The sequence below is a fragment of the Onychomys torridus genome, chromosome 9 (assembly GCF_903995425.1).
Source record: "Onychomys torridus chromosome 9, mOncTor1.1, whole genome shotgun sequence".
NCBI classification, from domain to species: Eukaryota; Metazoa; Chordata; class Mammalia; order Rodentia; family Cricetidae; genus Onychomys; species Onychomys torridus.
In genome coordinates this window covers 91,073,596-91,088,991 of record NC_050451.1, presented here as the reverse complement: position 1 = coordinate 91,088,991, position 15,396 = coordinate 91,073,596, and the positions used below count along the sequence as shown (strand labels likewise).

The 15,396-nt window shown below is 34.1% G+C and overlaps 1 protein-coding gene across 13 annotated transcripts in view; it reads left to right on the top strand.

The window, feature by feature from the left end:
- Mycbp2 (MYC binding protein 2) overlaps positions 1-15,396 on the top strand; it is a 243,679-nt gene that overhangs the window by 71,800 nt on the left and 156,483 nt on the right. For 12 of the 13 annotated variants that reach the window (XM_036198607.1, XM_036198616.1, XM_036198617.1 and 9 more), the window contains exons 16-18: positions 5,988-6,133; positions 6,437-6,538; positions 13,369-13,476. In XM_036198607.1, coding sequence (XP_036054500.1) covers positions 5,988-6,133; positions 6,437-6,538; positions 13,369-13,476 — 356 coding nt within the window. The remainder of the gene's footprint in view (positions 1-5,987; positions 6,134-6,436; positions 6,539-13,368; positions 13,477-15,396) is intronic. The other variant, XM_036198612.1, reaches the window with a different exon arrangement.

The following is a 15,396-nucleotide window of genomic DNA, read 5'->3' as shown; positions in this document are numbered from 1 at the left end:
CATAGCAAGCCATGTAAGAAACAAAGAAATAGAAAAGGAAAAGCACAAAAGATAGATGGGATAATTTAAAGTTAAGAAAAGCTGGCTAGAAATAAGCTAAGCTAAGGCCGAGCATTGATAATTAAGAATAATCTTCCGTGTATGATTTATTTGGGATCTGGGTAGCAGGACCCCCAAAAGAGTGAAAACAAACAACACCACTGCTACATTTATGTTGTCTTTAAGTTTGCCTTCCTCGCCGGGCGGTGGTGGTGTATGCCTTTAATCCCAGCACTCGGGAAGCAGAGGCAGGCGGATCTCTGTGAGTTTGAGGCCAGCCTGGGCTACCAATTGAGTTCTAGTAAAGGCGCAAAGCTACACAGAGAAACCCTGTCTCAGAAAAAAAAAAAAAAAAAGTTTGCCTTCCTCTCCGTTTGATTCATTGAAGCAATTATTTAAAATTAGGTCATATTTTTTTTTCAAGTCTTGAGCCTTATTTTTTTTTTCTAAGCTTTTTAAATGCCAAATGTAATTGATATTTTCTAAGTAGAATTACCAAATATATAGGCTGCTTGAGTAGAAATATATATTCTCTCTCTAAAATTGCATCATGCCTGTCTGTTTGTCTGTCTGTCTGTCTGTCTGTCTGTCTTCTTATACACTCTCTTGTTTTAAGGGTTTGTCCTGGTTAATCTTTTGTCCTTTACATTTCTGGGAAGAGGGCTTCTTAAATGCTTTCACAAGATTGGTCTGTTAGACTAGTCTGTGGGGTATTGTGTTGATTAATGATTGATATGGAAGGATCCTGTCTGTTGTGGGTGGTGCCACACCTGTTCACGTGGTCCTAGGGTGTATAACAAAGCAGCCTGAGCAAGTCAATGAAGAGCAGCAAGTCAGTAAGCAGCACTCCTCCATGGGCTCTGCATCAGTTCCTACCTCCAGATATCTGCCCTGACTTCCCTCTATGATGAACTGTGATATGAAACTATAAGGTGAAATAAACTCTTTTCTCTCCAAGTTGCTTTTGGTCATGGTATTTTATCACAGCAATAGAAACCCTTTGATAGGGTTTTATATGATTGTCAATTCAAAGATAGTATATAGGCAGATTTTTCTGTCCCACCTGCCAGCTCCCAAATAACCACATGGAAACTTATTATTAATTATGAAAGCTTGGCTGATAGCTTAGGCTTGTTTCTAACTAGCTCTTATAACTTAAATTAACCCATTTCTATTAGTTTACTTTTAGCCTCGTGGCTTTATTACCTTTATTTTGTATGGCAAATGTTGCTTTTCTGCTTCCTCTGTATCTGGCTAGTGACTCTCATCTTTTTCCTAGCATCCTTTGTGCTTGGAAATTCTGCCTAACTATTGGTCATTCAGCTCTTTATTAAACCCACCAGAGTGACACTTCTTCACAGTTTGCAAAAAGATTATTCCACAACGTTTCCCTCTTTTTGCTTAAATAAAAAAGGAATGGTTTTAAACTATGTATAATGAGAACAATTATCAGGTAAGAATGACATTCACAATGTTCAGTCCATTTTTATTTGGCATATTCAGAGAAAATACTATCTATCTTACCTTGATGAATTTAAAATTTTATACCTAAAATATTTTCTATCACAACTTGTATTGCCATCTTAAAACTATTTTTAGACCCAAAAACATTTTCTTAAACAACTTAAACTTTTATGTTTCTCAACCTTATAAACTTTACATCTTTTATGTAAGTTTCTTTTATGAATTTAGTAACAAGGAAAACTGTAAAACTGTAACTATCTAGTCTTCAACTCCATCAGAGACCAAGAAGGACAAATACTACTTGAGTAAACAGGAAGTGCAGAGCCAGCAGCTTCCAAAACTAAGAAATGACAGACAACTGGCTGCCTGGACAGCCACCCCTGGTTCCTCTGTGATGTTGCGGAATCCATCATGATCTACAGGCCTAGAATCTGACAGACTTTTCTGTGAAGCAGGAATTTTAAAGCACTGTCCAGAATTGTCTTGGCAAAGTTTGGCAGTCACTTTCTTTTGTGTCCTCCTTGTCCAATTTGGATAGCATACCGTCAGCAGTCAAGACAAGGGCAGTTTCTTGCCCAGTGGCTAACTTTTGTCATCAAGATAGCAAACTCCATATGGAGGTTTTTTGATGTCCATCATCTATTCTGAAGTAGCTTGATGCTACCAGGAGCAGCTGTGTCTCATTGTCATATAAAGCCTGATATTAAAACATCTTAAATTCCATATTGTATAGATCTCTGAAGTGTTTGAAGACCACCTGTCTATCTAAAATATATCTCTATTTGACCTTGAAAACATACCAAATGACAGGTTTGATTGTGATAGGTGACTAACTACTAACCTGCGTTTCTTTATTATCCTAAATAGTTTGTAATAATAACTTTCAAAACTAGAAATTTACATTACATTGTTAAATGAGCTTCATAGGTACAATACCTTAAAAAGTAGAAACATATGTTCAGTATGTTCTAACAAAAATAACCTTAATTTTATATCAATATACAAAAATTCATACCAGTGAATACCAATATTTGAGTCTAGTTGTTGTTCAAAAGTAGACTCAACAATCTACCCTTTTATCTCATCATTTTTATACTATATCCCCCCTTTCTCCTTCAGAAAGATCCTTGAATCTGACTCCTTTGGTTAGCTTTTTTCCTGACCTTGACCAAAAACAACTTGTAACTAACCCTCTAAACATCTATAACCCATCAAATGACCAAAAATCATCTACCCCAACTCTTGGGAATGTAGGTACCATGTTATCTAGACTGGTTCATGTCAGGGGTAGGAGACCCTGGGAAAATTGGGATAATGATCAAGTCCTGGGAGAGTTAGTCATATTTGTTATCCAGTCTCTACAATGGGAAAGTGTAAGGCTTATCTGAAGTCCTGGCTGGAGGAGTCTGTGAGGTTTGGACCATCTCAGCCAGCAGCCTTGAAGCTGTTCTGGATGCAGAACTCTGAGGAAACTGCAAAAGAGGCACTCTGAGAGGCTAGATCACCTGGGCCAGCCATTTTCATTGGTGTCTGGTTCCCTTGCTCCAAAAATACACAGACTTTCAAAGGTAACATATGTATCTGCATTAAAAAAGTATGGAATGTCAGTTAAAGATGATTTTTTGTTTTATGTTTGAGCAGTTAAAAGGCATGTTTCAATGTTGTAAGTCCACTAGGACTGTATAAACAAACTGTAATATAAATCTTTATCTATCCATATAAAAGGATAGCATATAATAATAAGTCTTGAAGATTCTAGCTAACAAGATTTATCATGTCTCATCTCTTCTCAGAGCTGATCCCATGTCAAGGGTCAGCTTACACCTTACCTGTCCTATATAATCTTTTTGTCCTCCTCCCCATGTCTGTAGCCAAGATACTTATGATGTCTCCCCTGGAAAAATTTGATCTCTATTAATCTGGAAGGAATCCACAGCCTTTCGTTTCCTATGGAAACAAACCCTTCCACAATGTAACACGTTGTCTGACTTACATGTTGAAGTGAAGCATTTTTAAAATATATAGATTGGTTTAATTTAGCAGTTTCCAAATTCCAATGTTTCTTAGTCACTATTGTTTTTTGTACACTACTTTTTTGCACGTTATTTTTAGTACATTATTAGTTTTTGTACATTATTGTGTCATATATGGATATCCAGTCTTCCAACACCATTTGTTTCTCAGGCTATATTATAGAGCTCTGCTATATTATATTGAATAGAATTAATCAAATGGGAATCCCTGTTTTGGTTCTAGTCTACCATCTTTGATTAAGTGTAATATTCATCATACATTTTCATATGTAGCTTTGAGAGTGTTGAAGTAGTTTTCTTCTGTTCTTAGTTTCTTGAATTCCTTAAATAATGAAATTATGTTGAATTTTGTTAAATATTTATTTGTACAGATTAAGAAAATTATGCATCTCCCTGTTTGATACTGTTAGTGTGGTATATTACATTAATTTTCCAATATTGCATTCTAGGAATAAATCCTGTAGCTGCAGGCTTTTCTGTATCCTGTCGGGTCCCACAACCACTTATAAAATAATCATTCAGAGGCTTATATTAGTTATATTTGTCTGATGGCTTGGGTTTATTACTAACTAGCTCTTACAACTTACATTAATCCATTTCTGTTAATCTGTATTTTGCCACGTGGCTGTAGCATTTCCAGTCTGCTGGCATCTTGCTCCATGGGCAGCTGGATGGCATCTCCTCAACTCTGCCCTTCTTCTCCATATTTAGTTTGGCTTTCCTTCTTAGCTATATTCTGCCTTGTCGTAGGCCCAAGGCAGCTTTATTCATCAACCAATAAAAGCAACACATATTTGCAGTGTACAGAAGGACATTCCACAACATTTCCCTTTTTCTGCCCAATCAAAAAAGGAAGGTTTTGACTTTAACATAGCAAAATTACATATAACAAAGAAGTTGTCAAGCAAGAATTATAGTATTTAGTTTATTTGTATTTGACAAAATTAAAGAAAACATTTTGTCATCTATCTTATTTTTGCAATAAAAGCAACACAGGTTCTCAGCATACAGAAGGATATCCCACATCATTATTTCACTTTGTCGTGGTATATCATCCTTGTAGTGTGGTGTTTAGTTTGGTTTGCCAATATTTAGTTGGATGTTTTTGCCTTAATTTTTGTGAAGATTATTGGTCTGTAGAGTGTTTTGTTTATTCATTTTAATGTCCTTGTGTTAAAAATCAATGTAATTCAGAATGAGTTAATAAGAAATCCCTATTCTTCAGTCTTTCAGAGCAATTCAAGAAGAACCAGCATTATAAATGATACTTTAAAAGTAATTTCAGGGCTGGAGAGATGGCTCAGGGGTTAAGAGCACTGACTGCTCTTCTAGAGGTCCTGAGTTCAATTCCCAGCACCCACATGGTGGCTCACAACCATCTGTAATGAGATCTGGCGCCCTCTTCTGTGTACATAATAAATAAATAAATCTTTAAAAAAAAAAAAAAAAAGCAGGCGGTGTTGGCACACGCCTTTAATCCCAGCACTTGGGAGGCAGAGGCAGGCGGATCCTTGTGAGTTTGAGGCCAGCCTAGTCTACCGAGCAAGATCCAGGAAAGGCACAAAGCTACACAAAGAAACCCCGTCTCGAAAAACCAAAATAATAATAATAATATAATAATAATAATTTCAATGAAAGATTCAGTAGGGATTGTTATATCCCACTCATTATTGTAAAGTACACAATCTCCCAACTTGTCAGTGATGCTTGCTTTTCAAATCTCCCAGTTTCACAGGATACTTAGCCATGTCATTTGTACTGGCACATGAATCTTGCTCTTGTACCTTTACAAATCTATGTTACCCATGAATGTGACAGAGCTATTAAAAGTTTTAAAAGACCAGCTAGTGGATAGTTAAAGCTACGGTTTCTGTATCTACGTTGAGTGTTACTGAGAAATTAGTCCTGCACTGACATTCTAACCAACTTCAGGAAGTAATTTTGTCTTTATTTTGTAATAAACACATGTATGGTTTTCAAGTTGTATGAAAGTGACAAAGAAGCTGCAGAGGAATTGGTAGTTAGATACAGTGAAAAGGAAAATAGACATGATAATAAGTATATCAGAAATGAGGAGGTACAGACATACTGTGATGCTGATAAGCCGACTGATCACTGGAGGTTGCCAACACCTCTCCTTACTTCCCTTGAAACAGGGTTTTCATGTTTCCTAGCCCCCAGCCCATCCCGACTCTTAGTGCTAAAACTGTTGCCACTTACTGAGAAAACTTATAGAAGAATGTGCATTAATAGGTAATTGGACAAAAGTAGAATCTGCTTGTATTTTATGTAGAAATTTAGTTATACTCATTAGAATCGACACATTCTTTAATTATTTTTCTAAAAATTCCTGCTTTTCTTTAAAATCAATGGAAAGGTTATAGAAATTACTGTTAAAAAATTAGGATAATTTAAGTTAAGCCTGTTTTTTGTTTGTTTACTTCTACATAGGATCTGTGGTTGTGGTTCAGGAGAATCTGGCTGTGCTGTGTGTGGATGTTGCAAGGCTTGTGCAAGAGAGTTGGATGGTCAGGAGGCAAGACAAAGAGGGATTCTTGACGCAGTGAAAGAAATGATACCTTTAGACCTCCTTTTAGGTAATTTACTTTATTATGTTTACTATCTTGCCCTCAACTCAATAATCATAATAGTTTAAGTATTTTCTGTCATATACATGTCAAAAATTAAGGTAATGGCTAATATATGCAGTGTTGCTGTTGGTAACTGGCATGACCATGTGGGATACTTTTTTTTTCTTTTTGTGATAAGAATTCTTACAACAAGAAATTGAGTTTTAAGTTATTTTTTAACTAGCTTTTACTCTATTGAATTTTGGTTAGACATAACTATTATATACATGTTATATAATTGCTCTTTTATTATTTTGGCCAATTATCCAGCTGTCCCTGTTCCTGGAGTTAATATTGAAGAACATCTTCAGTTACGGCAAGAAGAAAAACGGCAACGTGTCATTAGAAGACACCGACTAGAAGATGGAAGAGGTAAGATACAGCTCCAGAGAAAAGGGATAGGGAAACTCTCAGACCCTAGCTGAGACCATTTACATTTACAGAATACCCTCATTTTCTGAGAAGTCATTAAAGTTTGTAACATTCCCATAGCAAGTGAAAGTTACATCAGTATACTTAGGACATTTGTAATTGTGCTAGTAATAATACATTTAATGCAGTAGAGTGCTCATCACCCCACAGTAGAATGTGTGTCATATAACTCAGCATGATGGCTCAGTGTTACCTATAATCTCAGTATTCCAGTGTTAAAGATAGGAGAATTGATACAAATTCCAAGCCTGTCTCTGGTTAGACTGTTAAAAAACAAAAAGAATTGTGCCACTGCAAAATATAAATACCATTAGTAATGACAATTATAAATTTTAACGATCAATGCTTTACTCAGACTTTTGTCTCACCTATATTTGACCGTGGGTCAAAACGTAGTTGAACTAAGCTTTTCATTTCTGTTTTCTTAGACATTCATGACCATTGTCCTTTGACACAATATCATTATGCTTTCCTGCAGTCCGGGAATTGATTGTGCCTTTCTGTGTCTTTTTTTTTTTTTTAACAAAAAGATTATATACACACATACACCCAAATGAGTTGAAAGTCATTTTTATTTGCAAAGACAAGTGTATTGCTTATATCATTCCCTTATTGTTTAGGATAATTTCTTGACCTGACATATTTAATACTAGTTGTATATAAATGGCATTTTAATATATATCCAGTAGGCAGAAGTAAAGATTATGTTACTAAAATTGTTCTTCCCCCAGAATATTTTCTTTGTAAACTTACAACAAATTGTTGAAAGTCTGTGCCTTATTGTTGTATTAATCAGAAGAATTTATTGACATTGCTTATCTTAAATACTTCTTAGAATGTATAGGATATTTGGTACAGAAATAAACCTATTACCATTTTTATATGTTTTTAATCAACTTATGGTAACCTATTGCCATCATTGTCAATTTTTCTTAGTTATTCTTTATGAAATATAGTAAATAGTAAAATGGTGTACTTGAAAAAAATCTATTAATCTTTTTGAAATGTACAGATGATTGTTTATAGAAACTTATAAACAGTGTTGACTGATTCAATGAATATTTGTCACTTTGTCTTTATGCATATAGTTATTGCCTTTAAAATATTTTGAATTAAATTAAATTAAAATATTTGTCCTTATTTACATTTTGTAACTGTTTTGGAAATTTGCACATTATTTGTATGCCTCTAACATGATAGTTTATTTCTTTTATTAGTATTTTTGTTGAAGGTTATTATCTCTTTACTAAGCATTTTTAATTCTTTGACATGTTAGATTGGATCGTATGAATTGACCTACAAAACCCAATAATTTCATAGATTTTTATCGAAAGTAGAGCTTTCACTTATTGCAGTGTGTCTCCAAGGGACAATCATTACAATTGGCACTTAGCAGAAAGGCCAGTTCTCAGGGCCTACCCCTGTCCTGCTGAATCTGAAACTTGGATAGTAGGGCCTGGCAAAATGCTCTTTAACAAGATTTCCAGGAGATTCTGGTGATACCAAACTGGTAAGCCAGCATTTTATATCAGCAAGGTTCAGAATTTGTTCCATCATTGTTCTCTGTGCAAGTCATTGCTGGGTTAGTGGTCAATGTTGTAGCGCTGGAGAAAATTGCTTGTTTGTCTTTTCCTATTCAAGAATGGTGATGATAAAATTTTAATATTCCAGTTCCCACTCTTACTTGTTCATTGGTGATGGACTTATGCCCATGTTTGTACTTGGAGGGTTTGATTATGTTATTCACTGTCTTTCTGATCATATTTTAAGTCCATCTTTGTTGTTTCAAAGTTGATCAACATCTTAGCACTTAGCTTCACTAGAGCCTACTTAATCAATTTAGCTCTTAAGGTTTATTGGTGCAATTTAGCTACTGTTTATATGTCACAAGCTGTTCGACAGTGCTATCACTCTCAGTGGCACCTCTGTTGGATAATAATTTATATTGATAGCCTAGCTATACTGTTGCACAGATAAGACCTTGGCGATGTAACCTTCTGAACTCAGTTTCCTCACCTTTAATGAAGTAAGAGCTATGCCTACCCATGTTAGTGTGTGTTGTTGATATGTGTGAAAAGGCCTAGCGTGTGCTAAGCTATCAACGATTGTTGAATTATGGTGGTAGTAGTCCATTTTCTTTTAAGTGATACTTTCATAGCTTTGGCTGTGACATAATTGCTTTTTTTTTTTTTTTTTTTTTACAACATTTTGAGTCTAATTGTAAAACATTGATTCTGATGAAGCATCCCCAACTGCTTCTCTAGAATAAAACAGATTCCATTTTGATACATAAAAGTTTGTTTAGTTCAGTCACAAATTAGAATATAAAACTATTTTATTACAGCCTATAATTCCAAAGTGACCACATTGGTATTGCTAATGTTAGCATTCTAAAAACATTGCTTGATGGATTTTGATACAGAAATACAGTATTAGTTCAAATTCCAATGCCACATAAAAGTCTTTTTAAAAACTAAAATGAAGCATTTAGGAAGTGTCAGTTTAAAAAAAAAAAGATCTTCATGCAAAGATATAAACAGAATTTTGGTACTTCTTTTAAAATTTTATATATAATTTTGCTTAGTTATTTTAGATGATTTTTTTTCCCTGCAACATATATTGGTATCTCTCTTTTTTTTAAACTCTTTACTGTATATAAAGTAATTATAGTTATTTAAGTCCTATTTGATTCAGTTACAAATTTTACTTGTTTCATTGTCATCTTCTGATCAAGTTTTATATATTTCTGTTCATATACTGAATTTTTTTCATTCGTTTGCTTGTTGTTACAAACATTTTTTATAATTTTGATAAGTGATTTTCTTACCTCTGCAGTCTTCACATTATGCTAATAAGGATAATGGTCTATTTCAGATGTTTCCATATTTCTCTCAGTTGAGATGGAATTTATGCATATGCCTATACATTTAAAAAGTATTTAAGAAAGTTGCTTATATGTTATATATATAGATTTGCAACATTCTGCTAGGACCTCCACAAATGATTACATGGATACATGTTCCTGCCCACACACACATGCCACAGACACACACATGTATTTAAGAAAATTGCTTATATGTTATATATACATTTGCAACATTCTGTTTTCATTTGTAATTATTAATTTAAATAGCACGGAACAATTTCTTGCATAAAAATGCTTTGTAAGTTGCAATTTAATGTCTGAATGCTCTTCCATTGAGGGGATACCATAGTATTTAAATTAATTATAATTTCGTATGGGTTATTTTTTATTTTTACTTCGATTAATGAGATACAATTCTGTTAGGCATTTTTGAGCTGAAATTTCTTTAGAATTTTTAGAATTTTCCTTAGGATAAATGGGAAGAAGTACAGTTTCTGAGTCAAAAGAGATTGAGACAGAGACAGGGACAGAGTGAGATTGTGTGTGTGTGTGTGTGTGTGTGTGAGAGAGAGAGAGAGAGAGGGAGAGAGAGAGAGAGAGAGAGAGAGAGAGAGAGACATGTGTAATGTGTGTCTGTAGCATGTGTGTGTGGGCAGGAACATGTATCCATATAATCATTTGTGGAGACCCTAACAGAATTTTGGGGTGTGTTCCTCCCTAACTCTCCACTGTAACTGTGACAGGGTCTCTTCCATGAATCTAGAACTTGCCTTTTTAGCTTGACTGTCTTGCCGGAGAGCTCTGGCTTTCCCCTTATCTCTGCCTTACTCTTCTGGGTTACAGATGTCTTTGCTCAGACCTTCCTTTTAATGTGGTGTTGAGAATTTGAACCCAGGACTTCTTGCTTACATGGCAAGCCTAGTCCCAAGAATTATTTTTAAATTATTGGTATATATCATTAACAGCTGCCTGAAATCTTGTCTTCTTTAATGTTGCCATTTATTCTCCATTCTTTTTCCTGTCCATGAGTGGGCCACAAGTAAATATACTTTATACATATAAATAGTGGGAGCTGTTAGATATCGACTTATTTTATTATTTCAGCTTTGTTTTAGTCACTGTCTTCCTACTGAAATAAACAAGCCAGTAAGTTAATCAGACCTTTTCTTTCCTTAGCAGATTTGAGGGTTTTTACTTTTGAGAACCCCACTGCTCCCATTTTAGCTCAGATCACCTCCTTTCCGTGTTTCAGCGAAAGCCTTGTTAGCTGTTCTTCACCCCGTTCTGGCCCTTTTCAGTCTAACGGTCATCTTTTATCCAAACTAGTTATTCTGCACTGTTGTGATCTTCTGCGTGTAAAATCATTGATTGTCCCTGTGCTCAATTCCCATCCTTTTCCCTTCAGGCTCAGACCTGTTTGGATTTCTATTTCCAGCAACTGCTTCCTTTTTTCCTCCCATCACTGAGCCTTTGTAGTACTCCATTTATTTTATTAGATGTGTTTATGTGGTGTTTTCAGTATCCCCTCAATCCATACTTTTCCAACATTTGTTTTTCTCACTTCACCTCTAGTGTGTTTCCTTTTAGTATCCCATGCTCATGACTTCTCATTTGGCGGTATATGACCCAGCCCCCATTAGACTGTGGGTTCTTGAAGCAAGGCTTATGTCTTATTTACTGGTTGTTCTCTCAAATGGAGCCCAAAGTGGAAAATCTTTGTTGGCTGATTGAAAACAATATAGGAATTTCTGATTACCTGCAGAATGGAGGTTTATTCTGTCAAACATTGCATGTGTGTTTGTTTTGAGCCAGAGTCGCACTCTGTAGCTCAGATTGGACTGGAAGTCAAGATCCTCCCAAGTGCTGGGATTATAGAGGAGTACCATCATGCCAGGCACACAAATTAATTTCCCATGACTCTATAACCCATTTTATACTTTGGTTCCCTGAGTTTTTAATGGCTGAACAAATTGTTTAGCATTCTCAAGTTTTTCTAAATCTTTTAACTGGAATATCCTTTCTATATCTCTTGTTAACTCCACATCTTTAAAAACATTTCTTTGTCAAACAAATTAAACATAGGACTTTTCATCCTTAATGACAGACTTCTTTTATTGCACTTATTATAATATCATACAGTTGTTTTTATTTCTGTTTTCCTATTGCAGTCCTATATCTTTATAATTATATCCATGGTACCTAGTATGTACTACTTAAGCAATATCCAAATGTTTTGTGGATAAATGAATGATCGAGTTATTTACCTGAGAGAACTGTTTTAGTACATAAGATACAATGCTGTGTAAGAGCTTTATGTTACTAGTCATGATTGCTTGTGTACTGTTTGTGTTTATACACCAGAAGATTGAATTCAGTGAGAAACTAAGTAATGAATTAATAGCTGTATTTTTCTAGGTAAAAATATCTCCATCAGACTTCAAAGTCAGAAAAGGATAATATAACTTACTACATTATGATAAATTGTGATTACTTCAATATTCATTTTCATATATGGAAATTACTTAAGAGTAATTTGTATGCTAATTTCATTAATAAGTTAACTCATAGTGATACATAAGTAAGATATTTTGTTCTTACTGAAATATGTACTTTGCTTCCTCTAGAAATAGAGCTCAGTTTATAAATTTACTGTATTATAAAGAAATAATACTTAATTCTTCTAACATTAAAATTGCATGTTTGTATTATAATTAATCACATGAAATATTTTTCTTGCGTTTTCAAAGTGTTGGTACTACTCATCTTTCTGTTGTATCTAGGAACATAATCAAAATGTTTTCCTTGTTCATTTGTTTTATGTTTACTAAAGAGTACTATATATTTAAACTATTTGTAAAATTTATTATGACTATAGTTTTAATTTTTCCATTAGGTAAATTAATTAAAATGAAGACTAATAGAGAGTCATGAAAATTTTTCAGCATTTATATATCTTCATAATTCTTTTTTTAAATGCTAGTGATTTAACACTCAAATTTAGAGAAAACTTTGCAGACTTTGTTGAAGTGGATAAAACTCAAGATTATTGTACTTATATTCTTAAAGTATAATCTAAATTTCTTTTTCTTTTCAAGCTAAATGTTCACAAGGAAAATGATCTTTTAAAATTTTAAATTAATTTTATTTTTTATTTTGACTATAGATATTTTCCCTAAAAGAACTAAATAAATGGAAGTAATAAATATGCATGATTATGTTTTGTATAATGGTGCTTCAGAAATAAATGAATTAATGAATGATAATTAATGTCCCTAAAATGTTAATTGAACTTGATAGTCCTTTCTATTGTCAATATGAGACTCAATCTAGGTTATCCTTGTCTCCACATGTATAGTTAAACACACAAACACACATGCACATGTATATGTACTCACTCAGAATTTCTGGGCTTCGCTTCTGAACATCTAGTTTTATAATGCGTTCACAGCATGTGGAGATGTCAGTAACAATTTTACCCTGGTTTCATAGGAAATTTGATGAAATATCTGGAATACGTTGTTATAGATTAACTTAAAAATTAGTTGTATTCTGTTATTTCAAATGAAAACCAACTTGTTTTCATTCAGTACATATTTGCTAATCTTTAATATATGGTATTGAAAATGCTTTTAAGATTAAACCTCTAGATTATCTATTTGATACTATTAGTAAGTTCCCAGTTCTTTTAAAAATAAAATTTGAATTTTTACTTTATAAACTGTACTTAAAGTAGTAATGTTTTAGTTAGATGGTGGATAGATAATGGATTGGGGAATTTGAAATAAGTAAAGTGTCCAAAACAGTTACAAATAATTTTTCTCATGCATTTTAGCTTTATTTTTGCTCATTATAGTGTTTTCATTTTGTGAGCTTTTCTATGCACATACAAAATGTTTCTCCTCAGGCCCCCTTGTATTTGCTGGTCCTATTTTTATGAACCACCGAGAACAGGCTCTAGCCAGACTCAGATCCCATCCAGCTCAGCTAAAGCATAAACGGGACAAGCACAAAGGTATTTGGTCTTCCTTATCACCTAGGTGGGATGCTCTCCCAACTTCTTCCACTCACTGGGATTTTGTCTCTGGGAAAATGCACAAACTGACTCTGCTGCTTTGCTTGTGTGGGTGTATAGCCTGAGGAGAAAGAGCATTCTGAAAGTGGTGCTGTCTGTGTGGCTGTGGGTCTTCTCTCTCTGTTTTTGTGGACTGCAACAGGGAGTATGTTTCCAGTGTATCACTTTCATTAATATTTTCCTAGTTCGTGAACTTTAAAAAGGTAAAAAGTATCATTCCTCCTTTTTATCCTTAATTCTTTGCTTTTTGATGATCACACTGTAACATTTTAGTTCTTTTCATGTTGTTAATATGGTTTAGCATTAAAAAATTATTAAATACAGTATATAAAATATATTAACACTGCAAGTGCATTTTTCTGGGAACCTAGAAATACGTGCTATTTGGTGGCCATATAGAAATGGACATAGAGAATAGAATATATAGATGTAGTTTTCAAGAGAGTTCAGAGTTCTAACCAAAGAGAGAGACGAGGGGTCTCCTTCTGCATTGTTTATTTATTAAGCAGAGTTCTGGGCTAAGAAGAATAATCCCAAGCTGTGCTTATACTTGTTTTCAACAACCAAATGTAGCTTGGCTAATTTTAGGAAATAATTTAGTGAGGAAAAACTTTAAAACGTATCTTGAATTCTAGCATTGGAAACAGACACTCTTCATTACCTAGTCCAACTTAATATCTGGTGTTTTCTTTTTTTTTAAGTGTCTGTCTTTTTTTTTTTTTTTATATTTGTGCTTTAATTTTACACATCAGCCATGGGTTCCCCCATCCTCCCCCCTCCCAGTCCCATCCCCTCCTTCCCCCCATCCTCTCCCCTCCATTCCCGTCTCCTCCAGGGCCAAGTCTAGAAAAAAATCATCCTGAGTGAGGTAACCCAGACTCAGAAGGACAAACATGGTATGTACTCACTCATAGGAGGATACTAGATGTAAAACAAAGATGACTAGTCTGGTGTTTTCTAAAATGCCTAATGTTGGGCTGAAGACAGTTGGAAGTTTTAAAAGTACATTCTGTATACACAGGTTCATATAGTAACTGATACCCTCCCTTTTTTGTTTTGGCCCGAAGACTTGAACACATCTTTGAAAAATTACTTTCCTAATTACTGGGAGTGCCAGCTTTATTGCTTGCCCTTCGTAGAGTGTCATTTTGCCACTCAAAGCAAAAAGAAAACAAAGCAGCAGACAAGGAGTCCAAATGTAGTATATGTATTTTAGGATATTTAAGGGTTTTAAATGTAATAGTACTTATTATAATAGGACTTGTGTTTGCTTTACTTATCTGGTAATCAAACAATTCATGTATATGTAAATCTGTAGAACAGTTCTTAGCACAAATTATATAAATTATATTTGTTATTCACCAAAATCTGTGGTATCATACTCCACTTTTAGTACAGATTTTCTTAATCTCTTTTTTCCACAGATGTATGACTGGAATTCTTCTAACATTTTACCAAAAGTAGAACAATACATTCTTATTTCATGATACGGATTAAAATCTTAGTTTCTTACAGAAAAACCATACCTTTTAAAAATTGTTTTGAGTATAGTATTAAATGAAAACTGGTGTTACAGATTTAAATGGTATCTCTCCTAATAGACTTACTTAGTAGCTGTAGAAACTCTTAATCAAAAGCTAGTCTTAAATCACTTTTGTGTGCCATTGGAATACGCTTTGTAATGCTGTAACAGTCACTTCGAGAAGGATGTGGTATTAAAGTGTAGAACCAGGTTTTTTCATTTACATAGTCTTCCTGGTTTTGTAGAGTGAGTCAGCTTCATCTTTTGCTCCCAAATGAATGTCGTGTTATCTTATGAGATGGTGTTTTATTTCTATAAATATTAATTTACCACTCACT